The following is a 25231-nucleotide window of genomic DNA, read 5'->3' as shown; positions in this document are numbered from 1 at the left end:
TTCACTGGTGTGCTGAACACATTGTACCTAATTAGCCATAGGAACTGGGAAATCCTTTGGAAATAGGAACGGTTTCTTATTTCTCTCGTTACATCAGTGTCCACGTGTGATTTTTATCTGTGCCTTTTAAAAACATCAAATCTTCATTTGTACCCCACATACCTATCCTGTCCTAATCACCCTTAGTGTCTAGGAATCAGAACTGCAAAACCTGATTTGAGAACGTCTCTGTCTAACAAAGAATAGACCTTGAAGCTTCCCATTTTACACACAAAGAATTTTAAGTAAGAGTGGAGAAGTGTCTGACTCTATGCTGGCTGCCATGTTACTGGAAGAATCCAGTTTCCTTCTCTGTGCACAGCCTTTGTGTATGGCCAAACAGCAGGCAAACTGTGTTTTTCTACCATGGATCCTCTTGGGAAGAGACCTCCCTTGTGTATCTCCTCCACCCTGTGTAAGATGCTGAGACACTTTATGTTTCTGTGTTGTCACAGCCACTGATGCCCTCTCTGGCCATAAAAAAGTTCAGCAGTCAGAAGTCAAGCTTAAGGCTAAAGGCTGCGGTTGGCTGTCTGAACTCACAAAAGGCTGGAATCATAAACACCAGAAACTTAAAATGGAGAAAGTGTTCTTCCTGCTGTTTTACCACCAAACCACTACAACAACCCAGTGCACAGAAAAGAAAAAGACTGAGATGCAGAGTATGAAGGAGAAAGAGGATGCTCTCCTGAATAGGGAGAAGCCAGCTTGTGCCACTTAGTCAAACAAATCTACAAGGAGAAGGCCTCTCTGTTTACACTTTAGCTCACTAGACTGCTGTTTACAGAAAGTGAGAGCAAAGTGTGAAGGTTCACTCCAAGGTGGAAGGAAATGCCCAGTGGTGAACTTGGAGGATCAAGCTTAGCTGCAGTTCAGGACAGACAGAGCTCCCCACTAAAATGAAATATGTTGTTGTCTGTAGGTCCAGCATTCCCTCACAGCTTCATGGGCTGTGTTTCCTAACTGGAAGGGAATTTGACAGTGTTGAGGCTGTCATGATCTGTCAGTGTCACCAGTGGATGGAGAAAGAGAAATGAGCATGCTGAGTTTGCCAAACTTAGGATGGAAAATCCCCAACAGTCTCGGAGTGAGGCCTTTGAAAGGGCATCCAGTATTCCCATCTGTCTAGGGAATTGTAGATAGGAATGTACTTTGCATCTAGGAAAGGGGTGAGAGAAGGATGCCCTCAGCTCCTGGCATCTCAGGAAGCTTCTCAGTGCTGGGACGCCTGTGACCAGGACGCAGCTGGCAGGGTTTGGTTCTGGCAACATGATGGCCGCCTTTCTGGTCTCCAGTTCCTTGACTCCTCAGTTTTCAATGAGCCCCAAGCTGGGCCCCAGATATGATTTTTTTTTCTTAGAAGTTACAATGTTACAAGTGTACAGTCCTAGTGTGGCATGCTGCTTATCTCTCCAGAAGAATACATTAGCATTTAGTATGCATAAAGCTCTTAGAATTTAAAGACAAAGTCTAAAAAAAATATGGAACTCAGCAGCTAAAATCATAGGGAAGCAGTGATGGATTCGAATGTCTCTGCCTCTTATTCCCACCTTGAAATTCTAGTAAGAGGTTTTCATAACTGAGAGGCAGGTGACTGGAATCTGAAGGGAACACATCAGATTTCCCAGGGAAGGGAAATTCCCAAGCAACAGCTGGAAGACCATTGTTATCTGCTGTGCTCATGTCATACCAGCTGCTATCCCAAAAGGTAGCATTTCATCACATCTAAACCACCGAGTGAAGCAGACTGATACTTCTATCACTGATTTCGCAAAGGAGACAACTACACAGAGCTGTAACCGCACTGTATAACTGGTTGGTAGAAGCACACTCTAAAAGGACTTGGTCTCCAAACTTGCTGTTTTCCATGGTTTACTGTCTTAAGCTCCCTGCTCACCTAATGTGTCAGTCCTGGATAGTCTTTTTATTGTCCTGTATGCTGCTCTCAATGACTACAATGATGCATGGTATTCTCAGGTGGAAACTCTGACTGGAGGTGAATTTTACTCAGTTAAAAAGCTTCAAGAAAACTCAATATTAAATTAGAGAAAATTAGACCAGGCATACCACTGTGCCTGCTCATGTTTATTGTGTTTCAACATTAAAGCAATCATGGTCCAAACAGCTAGTAACTTCCAACAAACTGGCATGTGCCTCTTTACGATTATTGCCAGCACTGCATGGAATGGTTTGTGAGGCAACATGTCTTCTGAGACAGCTAGACCTTCCGGGTAGTTGTCAAATGAACCGGCGTGCAAACTCAAGAAGCTTGATGTTAGTGATGTGGTCTTTACATAAGAGCCCCAGGTCTGTGGCCAGTCCTTAAAAGAACATATTTGAAGAATGACAGCAGTCTGGGTTTGTATGCTGCAGTTTGCTCCAGGCTTTGATAAGAGCCTGTAGGAATGCAGTCTCTGGGAAATAAGTACTGATGGTGGGTAGTACTGTCTATGTGTGCACGGAAGAAAGGAGACAAATAATGCATCCAGTACCTACGGTGCGGCAGACTAGAAAACAAGTGTCTCACACTAGTGGCTTTATTTATGCTTTATGAGATGCCACAGGATAGCTGTTATCACCCAATTTTAACAGATGAGAAACCACCAGCTCTTACTGAACAACGAGCCAAGGTCAGGGAGCTAGTGTTGAGTGAGCCAAGATTCAAACCCTGGTCAGTCTCCAACATGCATATTTTTTCCACTACACCAGCCCTGACTCCTGTTATTGCTGTAATGAATATTAGTCATGTTAAATAAACCCTGATATTCTGATTATAAGATTCCAAGCAATTTCTCTTACAGGATTACTGGGAAAGAATGAACAAAGTTACTGAAGAAAAAAAAAAAAAAAACAATATCCCTTTTTATCTGCTCGCTTGTTAACTCTTCCCAGGACCTCTGTAATATTACTTTTATATGACCCTCATGGTCAAATAAAATAATATGTGATGTGTGCCATCAGATATTATTTCTTTCAGTAGATGTGAAAATGGAGACTCAGAGTTTAAGAGACTGGCCCAAGACTACATAGCTAGGAAATTGCCCAGCCAAGGACACAATGTGTTTCCCTGAATTTTTATTTCTTCCCAAGGCATGCTGATTCTTTGATGCACAACTGAGGAGCAAATTGTGGCATCTGCATGTGTGGAGTCTCAGCCAGACTTAGTTTGTTTCTTGCTCTCTGCTTCCATTTTTCCATTTTAACCACCCTACCACACAGCCTGTCTTTTCTCCCCATGACGGCTTTTCTCTAGTTGCTAAGACTGACTACGCTGTGAAACTCTTTTGTCCTTGCCACATGGTGAAAATTTCCCTAACTTCTCAAAACACTGGTGTTTCTTCCATTTCTCAGAAGTCATAGGAACTTATGGTCATTGTGCTTCCATTGGAAATTTTACTCTGCTTTCTTGACCAATGCCAGAATGGCCGTAATAAAATGCCATTAAACTGTATACACACTCCAGTAAAGACAGGGGAGTCTATTGTGAAACCCTGAAGCATTCTTCATTGTGCTCTGGATAGGAAAGGTGTCTTAACAAAATATGGATGCTGAGTGGGAAAATAAGTTTGCTAGATACAAGCTTTTCAAGCCTGCAGCTATTAGCTCCTCAGACATTGGGGCAGTTGGTAGTGGGATGGTTGAGGGACAGAAATGGCATGGGAGTAGGAAGAAAACTCCTGGACAGTTCTTAGTCCCAGATCAGGCCTCCACTTCTGGTAGGGCTGGGCTATGCCTGCCCTCCTTTACTGCTTGAGCTCCTTATGCTCAGCAAGAAGGAACCACAATAAGAGGCCCTGCCCTGTGTCTTTAAGTTCGGACAGCCCTTGACTCTGTAACAACTGTTTCAGGCTGAGAGTGTCTACAGAGTAAGAAGAGCACATTTCAGAAGACCATCCAAGAAACAAAACTAAAAGACAAATCTTTTAATGGGACTCAGAAAGGACCAGGATACATTGCAATGAGGTCACTTCAAGACTTAACTCATCTTGTGAGATCTCTCGCTATATTGACTCGACTTTAAAAAGTAACAAAAATCCAGGAGAATGCCCTTGTTGCATCCAGTAATAATAATAGCAAGAGAGCAAAGAAGGGACAGGGGAGACAATTTATCCAGTAACATAGTTATTAACAAACATTGGGACGAGAGTTAAATCCATAAAACATATTTTTAAAAATCTGGGCATGGGAATATATCCTTGTAACCCAGTGATGGGGATGAAGGGACAGGCACATCCCTGCATCTCACTGACCAACCTAGTTAGACTACTTGGTGAGTTCCAGATCAGTGTGAGACTTTCTCTCAAACACAAAGCTTTTTAAGTGGTAACTGAGAAATGACACCTAAAGCTGTCCTCTACCCTTCACATGCTCATTTATCTTCACACACATAGGAGCTCTCACACACACACTATAAAAGAAACATAGACACACCCACCACCCATTTTCTCAAACCACAAATGCACACACACACCACCACAACAACAACTACCAAGCATACACACATATTCATACATCTCACATACACACACACATGAGGCCAAAAATCATTTCCCTATGAGCCAATAGTGGCAGGATAGTTGCTTTGCTCCATTCAGTTTACGTGAATAGATATGCACGGATGCTGGTGTAATTTACCTGCTGATGCTGTAGCCAGTGAGGTGGGATGGGGAAGCTGGTATTCCAAAGAAGGTTATCAGGAAGTTGCTACACCATTATTGCCTAGGGAGACAACTAAAATGCAAAATGTCAGTTGCCTACCTGGATTATCTCCACATTGGGAAGAATGACTGCGGCTCACAGTGATCTCTAACTCACTGGTCACATAGAAAGGCTATTCATGCTTCCACAGAATAGATGACCACACTTTGGTATGGTAGGGTATTCCCTCATAATAGTGAGCTCTCTTCTTCTCAAGGCCAAGTATCTTAAACTAGCCATATTACACTGCTCCTCACGCCTCACTATTCTAGTCTCCTCTTTCAACACCCTCAGTAGACTGTCATTATCATTATGTCTTACTGAGAAAACCCAGTGCCAGTACTCCCCTGATCACTTTAATGTAACCACAGAAACATAAAATGTTTAAAAAACATTATTTTTTAAAACTCAAGCTCTTGAGAAAATGGCAAGAAGGTTAAAAGGACAGAATGTGGCATAACTCTGTGTCTGACCAGAGCATCAGCGAGAAGCTGGGTCAGGAATCAAGAGTTCTTCTTAGGCTTCACCACTTAAACAATGGTTTGCAAGCCTTATTCATTTTTATTTTGTGGGGCATTCGGGGTTAGGCTCAACCATCTCAGAGAATGATGCTCCTCAGATAGTTATCATTTTTATGTCCTCTATAGCTGCTTTATGGTGACTAAGTGATTTCCTATAATATATGCATCCCTGAGATCATACTCCAGAGAACTGTAAGAGTTTCAATCTGTTCAAAGCTGGCACTTCTCCGATAAAGTCTGACAATTTTCTCAGCTTCATTACTGGTGAATCTTATTATTCTATAAGAAGAAACTGAGGAAATGCTAAGTAAATGATCAGCATAATGAAACACTGCCAGTCAAGATGGACTATCTATGAACTGTTTCATACCAGTGCAGGCATGAGGACCTAGTCTCCCTCCTTAGATTTAACCCATAGGAAGTGCAGTCACCAAGTGGGTGTCCTAGTAAGGGGAACAAGGGCTGTCTTTGACATGAACTCAGTGGCCAACTCTTTGATCACTTGCCCCTGAGAGGTGGGGGGTGGGCAGCCTTGCCAGGCCACAGAGGAAGACAATGCAGCCAGTTCTGATGAGACCTGATAGACTAGGATCAGATAGAAGGGGAGAAGGACCTCCACTATCAGTGGACTAGGGGAGGAGCATAGGCAGAAAAGAAGGAGGGAGGGTGGTAGTGGGAAAAGACAAGGGAGGGGGCCACAGCCAGGATACAAATTGAATAAATGATAACAAATAATACATAAATAAAAATTTAAAAAAAGAAATAAAAAGCTATTACTTGGAAACTTTGAGACAGATCTGCCATTGCCCTATCATTTGAGAGGCATTCTATTAACATATCAAGTCCTAATTATTACCAATTGTACAGGTATTAGTTTGTGCCATTTGCAGAATAATCTTCCCTTTTTTATAGTAACATAATGATTGAAAGCTAGGTTCTGTAGTGCCAGTAGGTATTATAATAGCTGATAGAAGGAAAAGTCTTCAGACATGTTGCCTAGTTGTGAACTCTGAGTTACCAGTGTGGCAGGTTACGCTCATTGGAGTGCAACAGTTGTATGGATGTTATGGGAGCAAATAACTACTTTCTGAATAACTTTAAAGACCATCCTCTAGGACAAAGTGCCAGACTGATACTGTATACCTGGCTAAGACCTCAAGGTTGTGCAGCTCATAGGCCGCAGGGATGAACCTCCTCTTGCTATTTTGCTAAGCTGACATAGTATCTAACTGTTCTCCAAATCTGTATCTTTCTACCCTTAGACTTGTGTAGCTGTAGAACCTCACTGGAGAAGCTTTTTGTGTATTGGAAGGGATTTAACGCAGAATTCACAATTGGCCAAAGTTCAAATAATTGTTTCTGGAGTGCTCAACCACAAATGAGGGCTCTACACCACACCCTTCCCACTAAGGTTTAGGGCTCTTCACAGAGGAGGAGGGGAGATCTTAAGAGCCAGAGGTCATGGAAGACCAGAGTGAAACTGTTTCCTAAACATCACAGGGTGGTTGCACTCATGAACTCACAGCAGCTGCGGTTGCCCTCATGTACATGGGCGGGGGATGAGCCCTGACCCCTGGCTGAGGAGCCATTAACAGTTGAATAAATTTTGGGGAGTGGAGAGTTAGCTTTCTTTAATGGTATGTACTGTGTTAGGCCAACCACACTCCAGTGAATGGCATCCACGAGTACACGGCCAGCACAAATTACACTCTGTACCCTGTGGGTTATATTAAAGAAGAAAGAAGAAAAAGTTGGGAAGGAACGGAATATAGGTTTGGGAGAAGTTAAGGGGATGAGTGGTTAGGAAATAGTGAATATGTTCAAAATACATTGTAAGCATATGTTAAATTCTCAAAGAAATAATAAGAGCCTTAGAAAATAGAGAAGAGGAAAACTGGTTCAGCACGTAAGAGCACTTGATTTTTGAGATTATCTGAGTTCAGTTTCTAGATATCTATGGGAGAGGGCTGATAACTGCTTGAGGTTTTATGCATTTAGGGGATCTGATGCCCTCTTCTGTCTCCTGTGGAGACACACACACACACACACACACACACACACACACACAATCATGTTGATAATAATAACAGCAATAATAATAAAATAAATTTAATGTTTAAAAAATCAGAGATAGAAAAGCATTAATAATAGTCATATGAAAAGAGATGATGGAGAGAAAAGGAGATAGATAAAAAAAAAGAAAACATAAGACAAGGCAGGGGGATGAGTATCGTGGAGGAGTTGTTGTTTGTTTTGTTTTTTCTTTTTATCTAGTGCTGTATTAAAACTCACTTAAGCAACAGCAACCTGATTGTCATGGCTTCTATTCCAGGCATCTCCCTGCTTTTTCCCCTTTATTCTCTCTCTCTTTTCTTCTTTGCATACCCCTTCCTCCTTCCTCCCATTTGTTCAAAGCCACAATGTGAGTATTTCTCTGAAACCTTCCACAGGTTTCTCTCTGCACACAGGAGAACTGACTCCAGCAGAACCCAATACCCCAGCTGAGTCAGGAGGACACAGGCCTGGTGAGGCTGACCCTGGGCACCCAGTTTTCCCAGGCAGCAAACAAAGAGAGCCTGGCTTGAATGGTCACACGGCTGGCACATGGCCATGCACAGAGGCTTTTGGAATCTGCTGGTGTTGTCTGCTGATTTTAACTTATCTGGAACCCAGGACCCAGTGATCCCTGTATGCCAGTGTGGGACTCTGTAAAGGCCAGTTAACTTTGGTTCTGAATCAGTCATAACCGTCAGACTTCTCCCACAGCTTTGTAAAAACTACCCTGCCTACGATTCCATCCTTTAATGCTCCCTAATTGTTCCTCGGCTGTAAACGTAGTCCCATCCTATGGCTTTAGAGTTAGTAAGCCTTGGTTTGAGTTCAAGTCTTCCACACATTAGCAGGATGACTTTAAATGTATCCATTCCTCTTTCCAAATCTGGAATTTCTTTAAGCACATTAATGTTGGGGTACATGACTCTCAGCCCTGGCTGATGCTAAATAACGGTTTGATACACGAGTCTAAGGATGGTTGGTTGCATGGATGACTCTCGGCTACACTCTTCCCTCCACAGACTCTGCCTTTGAACATGGGTGTCTCATGTAAGGCTAGCTTAGTAGAACACTGACACTCTTCACAGAAGACCTACATTTTCACCCTCACGATTTTACATTTTATGCTTTCCATTTCCATGATTCAGTGATGACTTTACTGAATCATGCATATTGAACTCTCTAAATTCCCACTTTTCCCCATCATTCATATGAACATACTAGCTCCCAACCTGTCTCTTTTCACAGGTTTTTTTCCTGACTCAAATGCGAGCAGAAGTGACCTGGACATACACTAAATCTTCCTTTGTATGCTGCATGAGTCTATAACAAGTGAGTGTCCAGGAGCCCCCTGTGTGCCAACCAGCTGAGCTGCTGTGCTCTCTGAGTTGCTGCCAGGCAGGACATTCTTTTGCCAGAATTCTCATTTCTCTGTACATAGGTATTTTGCCTGTGCAAGGGAGGCACTTGCTCTTTGCAGAGAGACAAAGAAGTGTCAGCAGAAAACCTGCATAGATCTGCAAATGTGTTGAAGCCATCAGCAAGTCCAGGGTCCTGTGTGTTGGAGAGAATGGAAAAGTTCCCCACGAACCTGAGAAAAATAGGAAAGTGGTTGTTGACACTTTCCCTGACTTCAAACTGAAGGTCCCTGTAAGTTATGAAATGTAAGTTATGCTCTTCCATGTTGGGATTACTGGTTTTAGTCAATAGCCAGGGCAGACTCAGAGAAGGACTTGGGCAGCAGACCTCTTTTCTTCTTGCTTCTCATGAGTAATACAAGAGATATTTCCTCTTCCTTCAATGTCTTTCTTTCTCAATCCAGTCTCTGATCAGTGTCAAAATTATACCTATTCTTTGTATATACATGCTTGTGTGTTTGTATGTGTATATCCATCATCTCATGTATCTACCTTTGTGTTGTGGCAAGAAAAATTACAAACTTTTTTTTTTTAGCATAGATACTAAGTACACTGCATATTCATTATCCACATTAGATTTTTGGAGATCCTCTGTGTGCTTCCCATTATGTCTGCTTTTGGAGATTTTGGTGAATTTCCACTTGTCCCAGGGAACTCTCCAGGACACTTTCAAATCTTTAGGTGTGTGCTTTGCACAGTACTACTTCCTAACTACAACCCCCTTTCCTTAGATAAATATTGAAATCTGCTAATGGACCAGCCACGGGTGGAGAGAGACAGCATTTGGTATGCTTTCTCTCTGACCTCTGCAAACTTGAAAATCACTTTCCTTTTACAGATGTATAAGAGCCTCTAAGAGGTCACAGAGAGAGGAAATGGGAGAGCTGAGATCTGAACCCAAGGTGCCTATTCCTAATTGACCCCTGATCTACCAGCTCAGCACTTGCACAACCAGACCTGACAGTGGAAGATTTCTGCATCATTTTGTCGAGCACAGCATCCACAAACCCATGTAGTAATTGGGTAACAAAACAGTTGACTTCTACCTTTTATAGTTTTATTTACTTGTGTGTCCATGTGTTTGTGTGTGTGTGTGTGATTGTGTGTGCATATGTGTATGTGTGTGCACATGTGTGTGTGCATGTGTGTATGTGTGTGTGCACATGTGTGCATGTGTGTGTGTGTGTGTGTGTATGTGTGTGTGTGTGCATGTGTGTATGTGGTATTAAAGATTGAACCAGAGCCTTGTACTAGCTAGGGAAGTGTTCTACCACTGAGCTATAAACCTACCCCTCTTTCTACTTTGAGATAAGGTCTCACAGACTTAAACTCCTTCTATAGCACAGGCATTTCTTGAAATTAAAATTTTCCTCTCTGTCTCTCTGAAGCAGTTGAGATTAAAGGTAGAATTATCAGGTGCTTCAGGTTTTATTTATTTCTAAGTAAAAGTAACAAGTACAAATGTAGAAGCATAAAATAATAAATGAAAATATGAAATAAAAGTAGTTCTATTTACTTCTAATTGAGTTAAATTTCAGCAGCAGCCTATGGCCAGAAGCTCCTGGATTGGTTGGGACAGATCCAGCCAACACCACACGCACAGTAACCACGTGCAGTACACAGCTATTCTCATGCAGTGCCTGTTACCCAATCCTGTGTTTGGGAGGACAGGATTTTGAAGTCTTCTTCACCGTCAACAGTAAGCACTTGGCAAGTAATCTTGTAAAAGGGTATGTATGTTTGTAGTCCCCTTGATAACCTTAGTAATGAACTTGTTTTGGCCACAAGACTGCTGTACAAACTGGAAAAATGTCATAAACCCCTAGGGAACTTAGGTGTCTTAACTACCAAATAGGAACAACATAACCGGCTCTCAACTGGACATCTGCCTAAGAGAGTCTTACCTGTGAGGAGAGTCAGGGTCAAAGCATGTCTTGGTGACATCAGTGATGTCTGGGTCACAGCACTCTCCACCATCATAATTAAACCTTTCGTAGTTGCAGTCCATGTCACACACACCATTCTGTTGCTTCTTCATAAAGGCAGGGTAGCGCAGCTGGCGGCAGTCACCACCATCATGGCCGGTCAGTGTGTGGTTGCATTCAGGGTCACATTTTTCGTCTCCAATCTTGCTGATGTCACAGTTGGCTAGGATAAGGCGGTGGCGCAGAGAGGAACTGTTGAGTTCCAATACATCCAACTCCCAGGAGATGTTGTAGTGCTGGAAGGCCTCAGCCAGCTGTTGGTGTTGGAAGTCAATCTGCTGCTGGCTCACGGTTGGGTTCTCATGCTCATCGTCATAGATGTTGACCACACGGTAGCGCACCACTTTGGGCCGACGAAAACTTGGGAGCTGATTGTAACTGGAGATGACTTCTGTGTTGTCACACAGTGTCTGGCCACAGAGAGGGGGCTCCAAACTGGTGTCCAACAGGAAACCGTGGGCAGTGCTGACTTCCACCTGGGGGATATTGGCATCCTTCATGGGAGACCAAGCACGCTTCACATTGTCCCAGTTCTCTTGGAGGAGGATCTGAGGTAGAGGAGTGTGGAGGCCTCGGGTTTCCATGTCAGACAGTATCTCTCGCTGTGTCCTGGCTACCTTCCATAGACTGAAGTGTTCAATGTGGCCCCGGAAGTTGTGATTCAGAGCACTGCCCCCCAACATGAGCACTTTACACTTCTGGGTCAGCGGGCTGAATATGCCACCTACTTGCTCCCCGGAGGTGGCCACCTGGGCCCCATTCATATAGAGCTTCATCAGCCGCCCATCGTAGGTTGCAGCTAGGTACACCCACTGACCGGGGAGGTAGCTGCGATGGGCATCAATGGTGGTCACTTTCCTGGCCCGGTCCGTCTTCAAGGAGAAAAAGTAGCGTGGATCTCTGTTGCCTTGATCACTGGTGGTGTGAATGCCCACGACCCATCCTCGGTCACGCGAGGTATAAGAACATTTGTCATACAGCCCTATGTGGGCCCAAAAGAGAAAGATGAATAAATAAAACGTGGAGGTAGATGCAGGTATGCTATTTTTCTCTGATAAATTTCATATCAGGGCATTCTAGAATAGTTGTTTTCAGGAACCTCTCTGAGACCCCCTGGCTGCTGCTCTTAGAGCCTCTGAGGACCACCCCTAGGGCATGCTAAGAGCCAGAGGAACTAACAGGGCAGAGGGTTAGATTTGTCAGCACCTTATGGAAAATGAGCACATGAGGTTTTACTCTTTTTATTTTGAACAGGGAGAATGCAAGAAAGCTTCCGTTAGAAGAATAGGGCATTTCACCTACCAAAAAAAAAAAAAAAAAAAAAAAAATTAAAACGTGATAATAAAACCTGAAAATTACTGGTTTTACAAAAGTACTGTGTAGAAAAGTATACTTTCAATTTCAGAGGTTATTTTAAGTGAAGGGTAACATAAAAGGTAGCAAAGAAGCAGTGGGAGATGATTAGGAATGGAAGATGCATATTTAGAAATATTGTTTCTAAGGCCATCACCATAACTTTGAGTGTATGACTGCTGTTAGCAGTCAGCGAATGGTCTGCAGCATGGAATTATGGAGACAGTGGCCCCAGAAGAGTAAAAGGCAAGGGCTGGAATACCAGTGGTTTTGTCTCTAATGTGAGTCTTGGTTAGCCCTGGCATGCATAGCGGAACTGGAAAGATTTTGGAAGATGACTGCCTCTAACTCCTTCAACTTTATCAGTGGTGAGGAAACAAAGACAGAGGACAGAAGACATTTGTGGGTTATACAGAATGACTTACAAATTTTTCAAGAACAAAATCACTCCCTGTTCTATAATGTGTGTGTGTGTGTATGTGTGTGTGTGTGTGTGTGTGTGTACACATTTGTATATGCTCTTTTAAGTATGAACTCTACTAATTCTGCTAAGCTCTTTATTTACATTAGCTTATCAAACTCTCACAACATTCATGGCAGTGTTAGTAAGTTTCTAATTTAAGCGATGATGGTCATGAAAACTACAGGAAGTGAAAAGATGAGTATGTGGTCTGCTGGTTGCTATGTGACCTTGAAATTTACTGTACAGTGTGCAAGCTGCCTAACACCCCAACACTAATACTACCAAGAATTTGGGCTTTGTCGTCTACCAAAGAAAATCAGAGGTAGTTCTGACAAGGTTTAATTGGTCTTTATGGACATTTAAAGACAGGTGTCTTTCTGTAAAGATCATGTAGAAACTCCCATAAGCAGCTCAACAGATTTCCCACGCATCTGCTTATCTTTGTACTCACCAGTCCCACATCCCCCAGTCGTTCTGGAATGTACCCGCTGTACCTTGGCACAGGCAAAGCTCCTGGATGATAAGAGTATTTGCTAATTACATGTGCATTTTAAGTGTCAGCTGTCATATGAAGCCAGGTGAGAAGAGAAAGAAAAAGAGAGAGGAACGAACAGATTGATGTTCATTTTGGAAGGACAGTCTCTATTCTCACTGGAGAATCACTGCGGTCACTGTAACTCTCAGTGTGCATCTGCCATTAATGCTCATCAAATGAACGTGGAGAGTGTCCAGCAAAATCAATAGAGGAGGCCCACACAATCTTTCCTTCTTTGTGGGCACTGGGACCTTAGCATCTGTGCAAATGTCTATGTTAGCATCTGACATGGCCAGAATTTTGGCAGAGGATCTAAGCTCACCCACTTATTTCTTCCCACTCATAACATTTTCAGGCACTAGACAAAAGTCTCCTAACTGTCATTCCACTTCTACCATCTGGGTGACATTGGCAGTGTCATAAATGCAGCTGGGTCTTTTTTGAATAAAGTTTTGTATCACGTAGTCAATCCATATCTTATTATATTTATTCTAGACTTCTGAGTGACTAACACACAGAGCACTTCTACAAAGGGAGCACTCCCTAATAGCTCTGAGTATGGGCCATCACTCAATTATATTCATTTTATTTTCGGGGGGAACATTGAAACCCTCACTCTGGAGTTGCCTGTATCCATCATGTTGTTCTTTCTCTGAGACTGGATGGTTGTTGAGGATAATGGCCACATTTGGTCATGTGTGTAACCTTGTCCAGCCCCCTGTTATAGTAGGCACCCAGTTTGTGTCCCATGAGTGAGCACAGTTGTGTATCATTCAAAACAGAGTATGAAAAAAAGAAAGTGGTTTTAAAGACAAACAGAATTCAAGGCACTAATTTATGTCTCATTTGCTAAAGGACAAAGAAAATCAGAGGACAGGTGTGTGTCTACTGTGAAGAAAGGGGGAGGATCTTTGGGACCAGGGTAACCTGTTTTGACTCATGATGACAGCAATTACAAGCCATATGTTGGGACAAAATCACTTCATCTCTGTGGATCTTGATTCCCTCATCTGTATCTCTCTTTAAATATGTTGTCCTCCTTAAAGGACATAATGGACATAATATCCTTCACACACACACACACACACACACACACACACACACAGGCTATCCAAACAAAAGTTTGTTTTTAAGATGTTGAAGAGACTTGGAGTAAAATAAAAATGAAAGAGTAGGAAATACTTGGAAACAAAAGACAAAGGGGCCAGAGAAAGAATGCACCTTGAAATCATCTTGCCTCATATGACAAGATACAGGATAAAAAACAACAACAACAACAAAAAAAAAAACACTTAGAAATTCTATATTTCCACCAGCTTACACAATATTAAGAGACTACATATCAAAAGTCACTTCTCCACTGACCCTCTCCAAAGGCGAAGAGCTGCCTTCACATTTGGAATGAATATCCCAGAGCTGCTGTCTTACTGTCCACTTAGAACGTCAGTAGGACCAGAGACACCTTCAGCCATCACCATATTTGTGCCCCTTTACCTCTTAGCTCAGTGTCTCCCTCTTTTTCATTTAATTTTCCCCTTACTATTCCATAAAAAAATTAAGAGTCTCCTGATAGGAAACAGGATACCCCTCCCTCTCTCTTCTTTCTTCCCTTTTTATTTTACCAGGGGCTCTTGGTCTCTGCACTTTCAGTTGCTTTGGGAAAGAAGACTGCTTTGTTATCAGTGTAAAATGTTCACACCTGTAGGAGTTCCTACCTTCAGAAAAGTCCTGGGCGCGGAGCCGTGGCTCAGCCCTGATGCTGCCATACAAATGTATAGAGGAAGAGGTGGCTTGTCCCAAGAGGCAAGGAGGAAGGGCAAAGAGTGATTTTCAGTGGCTCCAGGGGGAAAGGTAGTAAAAGAAATGAGAGCCTTGAAGCAGGGGTCTTAGAAGCTCAGATGGAAATATTTACCTGGAGTGTAATTGGGTGAAAGGAAATCACTGGGCTTTCTAGAGCTGAGATACAGACGTGGGGGTGGGAGGCAATTTCTATGTGAAAAATCATTTAACTGAAGTGATCTTCCAGGAAACTGGATGGGAACACTCCTGTACTGCATCAACACAGGACCAAGCCTTGACACCAGATATCTGGCTTACTGAGTCGAGTAAACTTGTCGCAAGGAGACATAGCACCCTCATCATGCTACTAGAGCGTGTTGCCCTTCTGTAAAAGGGGTTTTGAAGTGAGGTAATCCTCTGCTAAAATTCAAGAGCCCGTTTGTTCACTGTTTGAATGGTCCCTCATGCGTAGGTGTCTTATTGTCATTCTCGATTCTTGTGTGCTTAGATTTCCTCTTTCTGTGTCACTTCAAGCAGGACACAAAATTGGTATCCTCTGGAGAACCCAAGGAGCATCCACATAACTCCACACTGTACTTTCTCACAATTGTTCAGTGAGATAGAGACATAGTTTAAAAAAAAATAGTGAAAGTCTGTCTTAAGCTAGCCATCTGTGTGGAACTGGAGGATAGTCTCAACAGACATATCCCTATATGACGAGGCAGAAAGCCAAACACAATTCTGCATACAATCTGCATATAATTAACATACACCTGCTAAATGTTATAATCCCACAGAAGCAAACAATGAAAGTGACTTCGAGGCTCCTTCAGCAGGCCAGCAAGGTACCTGTAAACATTGCCCTGAGAGAGGGAGAGAGGGAGTCACAATTCCAGCAGAGGGCCCACTTTGGGGCCTTCTGTTGAGGAACTGGCCACCAGCATCCAGTATGCTGCCGTTCTAATATGCCCTGGCCTATATGCAGCTGTGTTTGATACGCAAAGGGCTTCAAGTGTTCCCAAAAGCTTGACAGGACTCTGCTTCCATTTTATTTATTTACTATTTATTATTTATTTACTATATGGGAGTATACACATGCTATGTTACCTATGAGGATGTCAAGAGACAACTTTATGGAGATGGTTCTCTCCTTCCAAAGTCATACAGGTTCAGGAATCAGACTCAGGGGGTCAACCTTGAACAGCAAGTGCCTTTACCTGTTGAGCCATTTCATCAACTTTTTCTTGCCCTCTTACCTTCTCATATCTCCAGTTCATCTCACACCTGGCAGGAAATCCTGAAGGTAGGAGATCTGCATAGAGTCCTTTAAAGTATTGACTTGGGAAAATGCTCTGGGGTATGGGACATCTTTTATGAGTCAGGTTAAAGATTCTGCTCTAGCGGTATTCATCTCTATTTCTCTTTTCTCCATGTAAGCATGTTGCTCTTAGGAACTGCTGAATATCAAGTCTCTCATTTAACGCTCTCCGTAAAGCTGTAAGCATTCATGTTGCACACCCTTCAGCACTCTTCAGAGGCTCAGGAACAGGAAGTCTGAGGCAACAGGGCTGATTTTGGACTTAGAGAAGCCCCAGGCTTGTAATTGTGTCAGTACACCACGTGCCAAACACCAAGCATTTTGATGTAGATTGTCTTAAGGCCTGGCCTTCACCAAGAATACTTGTACAAACTCAGCATTGCCAACCCAAGCAAGCTGAGCTGCAGTGCAAGCCAAGAGGATGAGCCTTGTGAAGTGCTTTTGCCTAGACCTAAAACTAGAGCCAGAAAGCAGTTCTTCCCTACTAACAATGTGTTGCGCTTATCCCAGGCCACTGGGACCTAACGTCTGCAAGGGCATCTGTCGGTTTAGAGTGTGGGACGTTTTCTTAATTTAGACTCCAGCTCCAAGACTTTTATTTCCAGCCTTTCTACATGTTTGTTTCAGATCCAGGGCTCTCCCAGCTTCCGGTGTCTACAGTGGTTTTGTTCTTTTTGAGGTTTCTGCCATAATTTGATTGCCTCATATCTATTCTGAATATGTGTGACCCCTTAAAATGTGTATGTTGACATCACATTGCCTAGAAGCTCAGAGTATGACTGCATTAGGTGACAGGGGCTCTAAAGCAGTAATCATACAGCAGCAATGTCACAATAAGATTGGATCTGATGACTGGTGTCTTGGTAAGAGGAGACACATTATGTGTTCAGAGAAGACAAGACACGGAGACACCAAAAGGACAGCCACCTAAAAGCCCGAGAGAAGAAATAACTCCACGCAGAGTTGCATTTTGCATTTGTAGTCTCCACCATCATACGAAGAAAGGAAAAATGTGTGTTGTTTCAGTCACACAGGCCCTGAGGAGCCTCTGCTAGGGAAGCCCCAGCAGACTGTTGAGATATCATTCCACATGCTTTCCAAACACTCCCGCTGGGATTTCTCTAAACTCTTGACCTTCCCCCACTGCCTTGTGCTCAGTTCACAATCCTTCTCTTCCTATGATATAATGCCTCAATTTCCTCCCTTCTTATTTTGAGCAGAGCACAGTGTATGAGGAGGAGACAAAGACGGGTGATGTAGTCTCCATGAACAGAAAAGTTTTCCTTCCTGGGAGGCGAGCTTCTGTGTTTCTGCGTAGATCGACTTCCCTGGTGCACCTGCTACATATTGAGTACATGGGTAGCAGCTTCCATGTCACAGTATCTCCCATGATGTTCCCTCAAGCTGTGTACAATAGCTGCTATTTATTTACCAGGGAGAAAAGTTGAGGCTCAGAGGAGCGAAGTCCCCTTCCTGAAGTCACAGAGACCTAAGCAGTAGGAACTGCTAGATTTTCGGTATTATAATGTTCAGTTTCATTCTTCCATAGTTCTGGGGGGGGGAACCCCAACTCTGCCTCTCTTTCTCTTTACTGTTTTCCAATATCTTCTATGCTCAACATGTATTAGCAGCTTCTCTTTCTCTCTAATGTTTTCTAATATCATACTGTGCTCAACATAGTATGACATTAGCTGTTACATTTGCCACTGTCTAGGGAGGAGATGCAGCCAACCACACAAGGGCATACTCAGCTAATATTTATTTTTCTCCTTGGAGAGTATCCATATAGGAAGACAGGAAAGTCCAAGGACATTTCTTTCTCTAAAAAACACAGAAGTTGCAAATAAATTATGGTAATAATAACAGTTTTTCAAAACCTCCTTATAGGAATATCCGTGTTCTGCACACATACTTTGGGGCTCACGTGACCCTTTAAAATATTTACAAGCCTATGACAGATAGGAAAGTATAGTATCACTACCATATGTAGTGTCCCAAGGACCTCTACTAGGGCCTGGGAGAGACACAATTATGCCTCCTATGACTCCCATCTACCTCACTTTGAAGCTAAAATGGACCCCAGCAGCTTTCCTGCACAGGAATCACTCTTTCCCCACCTCTGCCCCTCCAGAAGATCTTGTGGCCCACCCTGCTGCTACTTTGCTGGACACCCATAGATAAGCCAATCATTTTCTGAGTGTTCTTATTCTCTCTCCTGACAGGAGGGCCCCGACAGACAGACCTAAAGGTCTATCCAAATTTCCTAGATTCTGAATTCTAGGATCTTAGTTCGGATATGCCAATATGGTTTATTCACTGTGGGAAATGTAAGGTCGTGGGTGGGAGCGGCAAGTTTGGGGTTTCACTTTACCATACCCGGGATCTATGGGAATCTGACAGGAGAGTACAGAGGTGAGGCAGCGTAGGAATGCAAGGTGAAATTTAGGTCAACAATCCAGTTCCTTCCAGGATGCTAAAAAAATTAAAAGCTAAAAGTTGACACTGGTCCTGTTTTGTTTTGTTATGTTTTGTTTTCCTTGATTTAATCGCTAGTATTAAAACCACAGAAGAATGCTTGAGAGAGCAATCCTATAGAAAGCTTTTATCTGTCCAGTGGAGAGTAATTAAAACAGACAGATTTGGGTTAAGTGTACCCATGGTCCCTGCACTACGTTTATTCGGGGGAGGCCCCCCAAAATGACCTGAAGGATTCAGAACTACCAGACATTAAGAGAAAGCTGTGATGGTATCAAAGGGCAATTTTGTCTTCTGGCGTCAGAGAAACAAAAGCATCAAGTGAAACCTCAGTTACATGGTCAACACTTGCTCAGGTAAGGTTTCTTGTGAGTCAGTCATATCTGTGTTCTGATAGAGGCAGGGTTGCGGGGAGCAGTGAGACTGGCATAGACAATGGCACCTACAGCTGCTCTCCTGCCTAGATTATTTTTTCATGCTAGAAACCAGTTTTGGGTGTCTCCTGACCACAGGGTCCAGCTTTCCAGTTTCACTAAGTGGTATAACCCTAAATGACTTAAGCTCCCTGAGTCTGGGTTCCTCCACCTACTTCCAGGGATGAGTATCCTGCATACTTCATACATTTCACAGGTATCATTGGGAGGACAAAGGAAACGAAAGAAAACATACTTGAGAACTACTTTAAGCAAACCAGACAATTTGAGAATGGTACATCTAAAACCTGGAATTCTTAATACATGTGCCTATGTGATAGATTTGGACTGGCAAAATGCATCTGGGAGCTCAAAAACCACCTGCATTTCCCTCTACTCTTGGCATTCCATCCTGAATCCTTTGCTTTATAAGAAGCATAAATGTCACAGTTTGGAGCTGGGGTGATAGCTCAGTGGATAAAGTAATTGATTCGCATCTATGAGGGTCTGAATTTGGATTCCCAAAATCTATGTAAAAACTTGGCATGGAAGTGTCTATCTGAACTGTAGTGCTTGGAGGGTGGGTAGATGAAGATAGACACATCCACCGAGGTTGCAAACCAGCCAGTCTAAATGAAATGGTGGATCGCAGATTTAGCAAGAGAACTTGAAATAATACATGAAACTGAATACATAAAATACATCATACTCTGGCATGTACTCAAACACATGTGAACTTGCATGTACATCAAACATATGTGCAGCCCTTTCTTTCTCTCTCTGTCTCTCTTTGTCTCTCTGTCTCTCTCTCTCTCTCTCTCTCTCTCTCTCTCTCTCTCTCACACACACACACACACACACACACAGAATTGGGAATTGGGGAGTTCAGAGCTTAACAGATGAACAAATCTTATTTCTACCATAACCAGTAAAGCAACTCAGGAATTCTGGTGGAAACCTCTCCTGGTTTTAGTAGTCATCTCTAGAGTGGGGTAACCCATGTTCTCCTGACTGTTGTAGAGGAAGCTAAAGAGATAACAAACATGTCGGGACTTGGCACACAGCCACTGGCAACATAACACATGTTAAAACATCTGTAGTGTGTAGTCAGGACGGTCTGTTTGAAGCCCAGCTCTGCTCCCTGCTAGCAGGGCAGCCTCAGGCAACACCTCCCTTCATCCCCCCACCCCCCCTTCTTTGAGTTTCTTCATATGTAGAGTGGTATAGCCAGTACTTCCCACCCAGGATAGGATAGACTGAGAGACTGAAAATCTGCACTTGCACTGTATGTAATAAATGTAGCTAACTGTTTTATTGGTATTCAGAATAAATATTTCTCTCTCAGAATTGAGTTGTTTTTCTTTCAACTTTGCGTCTTTCACCATTTTCTGTAACAAAGACATAAGTAATTGTTGTCTTTGGCATACACTGTGAATGAAAGTGATACATATCAACTTAGAAAAAGAAGTGGAGGTGGAAGAAGAAGAAAAAGAAAGAAGAGTGGGAGCATAGGGTGGGGGTGGATTTCAATTTCATTTATTCTCAACAATTACACAGCTCAAACAAAGATACTGGCTGATGTTAACAATGGTCCTTCCATGAAGGAAAACCCACCACCTTTGTTCATATTGATAGTTGAGAAACTCATTTATACACTCACTCTTTAAACCCTGGGGGCAGTATCATTTCTGAAAAATAGGTAAGTATGGATAGATACTACAGACTCCATCTTTCATGGCAGCCCCTTCTTCACCCTTCACTGCAATATCAAGTAGAGCCATGTGGGAGGTTTCCTTACTATATTCTATTATCAACCCTTTTATCACTCAGTAGCATTCTGAATCACCTATAGGTCATTTTACTGAGTGACCCTTCACATTTCTACAATCAAAGAATTCCCCGGTACCCAGAAGGCTTACATACCATTAATCATGTTTTGCAATGTCCTAGACAGAGACTAAGTTACTTCCATTTCTTTCAGTGTATGCTCTGATTTCCAGGAACCCTCACAGATGTTGAGTGCCTTGAATCTCTAGCTGAACTTAAGATGTTTGAGTTGTCAAGTATTGTCTGTGAGATCTACAATTTCCCAAATTAACATCTCCAAGTTTCCTCTTATGTATGAATTTTCTCATTAACTGTACTTATATTCTTGTAGTGTCCACTGTATCAGGCTGTGGCTAGATATCTGGAACATGGGGCAGAGCAAGGAACAGCATGAGTTGTCTTTCTAGGGACTGATGACTCCTGCTGGTCCATACATAGATGCAAAATAGACACAAGCAGAGGAGATAAACACACAGTTAGGAGAACCTATTAGTATCATGTGTCCTATTCATGATATTGACAGCATTTTTCTAATTCTGGCACATAGCTATATGTGCCTAAAAGTAAATATCCCCACTACATATGATATACAATGTACATGACCGAAAGATTCCTAGGTGTCATCTTCTTGAACTGTTAGTACTGCTCCATGACATAAATTCTATTTTCACTCCACCAGTGAGAAAATTGAGTTTCAGGATGGTTGCAGTAATGGCCAAGGTCATTTGACCTAGGATAACTAGGACTTCACTCATGTACTACATGTTCTATGGAAAAGAAGAAGTCTCTTACAGTTGAATATTTACTTTTTGTGTAATTTTCAAATTTTCTTCACTCTGATTATATGTTTTGTTGGTTTTAATAACACAGAAGAATATGAAGTTTCTTTGAGATTGAAGTCTACAGGGCATCTCATTTATTTCATTTGCTTCTCTCAGCACTCTGTGAAGGAGAAAAATGTAGATGATTTGCTTTATATGAATGGGAAAAGTGAGGGTCCAAGAGTGGCACAGTTGTCTGATGTCATACATTTTGTGAGAGACAGAACAAGAACCTGAGTCCTAAGTACTAACTCAGCACGCAGATGCCCTCTGTTTGCACATACAGCCTCAAGACATGTTTCTTAGTGGCTAGAGACATTCTCACTGAGGTCAGCACTACTTTCCTTTGCACAGTTAATTGTTAACCTCATTTATGCACTAAATTCTTGTAAAATCTAAAGGAATGGAGATTACATTTGAAGAGCAAAGTATGTGCATTCTCATTCTAACACAGTTGATGTCATCCACCGGACTACACAAGAAGCTGTTTCAGAAGCAAAGAGGATTCCTGATTTGGGGAACTTACATTGGTCCAAGTAGGACCATTGTTGCAATGGAACATAGGACAAGTGAAGCTGCAGGGTGCATACATACTCTTGGTGACCGTAGGCTCAGCACAAGGATGGGCAAGTAGGAAGAACTGACGGCTGCTGATATGTATGCATGCTCAATAGAGGAGATCGATGAGAACACATGAGGGCGTTTGCTTGAGTGACAGCACAGTGGATTGTTTAGTGACTAAAAGCTCTATTCAGCAGCAAACACAGATCTGTGAATCCCTGACTCTGACATAACTTCAATGCATCTCTGGTTAAGGGGCTGTAATAGGACACTGTTCACAGAACACTTAAAGTGTCTGGTGTCAAATATGTACTCAAGAAATGAGCATCATCCTCTGTGTATGTGAGGGCAAGAAAAGAAACAAATGCACATAGAGAGACCATGAGAATATCAGAGTGGGAGGAAATAGAACACATAGATGCAGCTAGTATGCTCAGGAGCAAATTTCATATGTCCACACAAACAAAACCACACACATTTGTCAAGGATACCAAAACAACAATATTATATTCTGAATATAGCAGGCATCAAGAGAATGAGTCTCTTCTGTATTGTTAGGCAAAGAAAGGCACCATTAACTGGTGATATTTCTTCATTTTATTCTGATCATAATTTAGCTTTTCTTGGCTATTCCATGCAGCTGCTGTGCTGTGTTGTGTATGCCTATGTGTGTGTGTATGTTTGTGTGTGTATGTGTGTGTGTACACACTTGAACTTTGAAATGATATTTCCTATACCACTTGACAAAACAGTAGTGCTTATTTCAGATTTTCATTGAAAGGATGCTCTATATGTAGTTATATGGACACTGTGCTCTATCTGCCAGCTTGAAAATCCAAGGACACAGTGATGCTTACTTTTCAAAGATGGAGTTGAGTTATGATTCCAGATCTCAGTTCTGCCACCATATACCTGGAGGCATAGGAAAATCATAACACTTGTCTGAACTTTTGTCTTCTTAGTTTGTAAAATGAATATGGTGTTACCCCCTGTACAAGGTTAGTGACATTGGGTGTGGGGAAGCATAGAGTTGGTTCCCAAAAACTTTATCCTTGCTCTCATTAGAGCTCTCTTAACTAGCCCTTGTTTTAGTAGTCTACTCCTATCATGATATATTTCATAGAGCATCATTAGATTCATATTCACAATGTCACATTTTCCACAGTTTTGCAATACATGCAGACCTTTCTCTGATTCCCTCACATTAAGATCATCTTTCAGTTTCTGTAAAGACATTGCCTCATCTTCTTTCTGATGGTGAAGGTGGACTGTTGTTAGGTCCATCTCTTTGACCCACAATGCTTCCTCCAGCTAGAAACATTATTCTGTTTCCTCTGCCTTATGCCCTTCTAGATTAAACAGTATTTGTTTTCTCTTCCACTAGACTTTGTTTTGTCATGCGTCTGTACCCCTTGTATATGCACATGGAACGACACTGATACTTTTGTCTTTTGTGAAAGAGATAGCAGGTCTTAGACCTTGGACATCTTTCTGCACCAGCTATCGTGTACCTGGGCTGTTATTCTGTTATTTTATTACACAAAATATCATAGAGTGGAATCTTTCACTCCTGGGTCTTTGTTGCTGTGTGTTATTTGGTTTTTGTATTGCTTCTCCATAACAATTATCACTTCTAATCCTGTGATTGGTTTCAGATATCCACTTTAAAGTAGTATCTGAAACTGCACTATCAGCTTAGGAGGGCACACAGGGCATATCGATCACCGCTCTTCATCTGGAGTCTTCCACATGGTGCCGAGGGCATAAGTACCCAATAACCATTTGCCGAATACATGAGTGAATATAAGAGGAATGTGCGGGAGGCTGTGAGGAAACTAGATCGGAGTCCGCCCAGTCCTGGGTGCAGAGCCTTGAAATGAAGGCATCTGTATCCTCATATCCATGCAGAAGCCTCTCTGCTCTGCCCTTCGGGCTTCCCGTCTATGGAGTGAGAGGGTGTTACCACGGTCTTACATTTGATTGTTGAAAACAGTAAAAGTAGCAGGAAAACACAACTTAGCTGGTAATACTTTCTGGTGTTCCTTTTGTCCACTCTAAAAGAACAAACTACAGTGAAATAATTTTCATGTCTTTCCTTGGAATACAAGGAAAGCTTTATGAGTTGGAGATAATAAATAAAAACCTTGTGTTCTGGTTTGTTGTTAATGTGCTATGGATCTTTGGCAAGCCTTTTCATTCATACTTGCAACAGATTTTGTGGGCTGTAGTTTGGGTTTTGTTTTTGGCTTAAGAAGTCTCTTACTCCTAAAAAAAAAAAAAAGAGGTAAAAGAGATGGGCTAGGGAAGTGACATAAGTTTAATTCCTAACATAGGTCCATACCCTGTTATCTAAAAACACACTCAGACAGTGTGGGCTGAGCTCTGGAGACAAAAAGCTCTGGGTAAGCCTGACATCACCTCTTGGCCTATGGAGATGGGTCAACCTTTCAGAGAGAGAGATGGCAAGAAGAGATAAGTCAGGGATGAGGCCAGGCAGGCCAGAACTCCCTTTCACTGGGCTGTGTCATCCAGAGTTCTCTCCTGGGCAGGGAGAACCATGAAGGCAGGTGCTTGCCAGGTGTGCTGTGCAGGCATGGACTAAGCTCTTTGCATGGGTGTTACAGAGAGCACACACTGTAATCCAAGCAGGGAAGTATTGTCATTGCGTTCATTTTATAGATGGGAAAATAACGGGCCCAAGCCTGAGGAACTGGAATGCAGGGGAGAGAGGTGGACTTCAACACCACACAGTCTGTGTCCGGAGTTCAGAATCTTAACTTTTAAATGACACTATCCATCAGGGCTAACCTATGACAAACAAAAATGAGGACTTGGTTCAGATAAGGAGGCTCAAATAAGTTTTCCGGGATGAATCTCAGAGTGTTAAAGCTTGATGAGATGCAGGATTTCTGTGGGAGCAAGGTGGGATTAGAGACCTTCAAGCACAAGGGTAGATGAGCATGGATGAGACTT

The 25231-nt window shown here is 42.5% G+C and overlaps 1 protein-coding gene across 1 annotated transcript in view; it reads right to left on the bottom strand.

Moving 5' to 3' along the window:
* Positions 1-25231, bottom strand: part of Pappa (pappalysin 1) — a 266143-nt gene that overhangs the window by 195419 nt on the left and 45493 nt on the right. Inside the window, exon 3 of the mRNA XM_055611618.1 lies at positions 10633-11695. Within this exon, the coding sequence (XP_055467593.1) occupies positions 10633-11695 (1063 nt within the window). The remainder of the gene's footprint in view (positions 1-10632; positions 11696-25231) is intronic.

The sequence above is a fragment of the Psammomys obesus genome, unplaced genomic scaffold (assembly GCF_907164565.1).
Source record: "Psammomys obesus unplaced genomic scaffold, mPsaObe1.curated_primary_1811, whole genome shotgun sequence".
Taxonomy (NCBI): Eukaryota; Metazoa; Chordata; class Mammalia; order Rodentia; family Muridae; genus Psammomys; species Psammomys obesus.
Note: the sequence above shows the minus strand (reverse complement) of the source record. Positions and strands in the feature narration are given on the sequence as shown.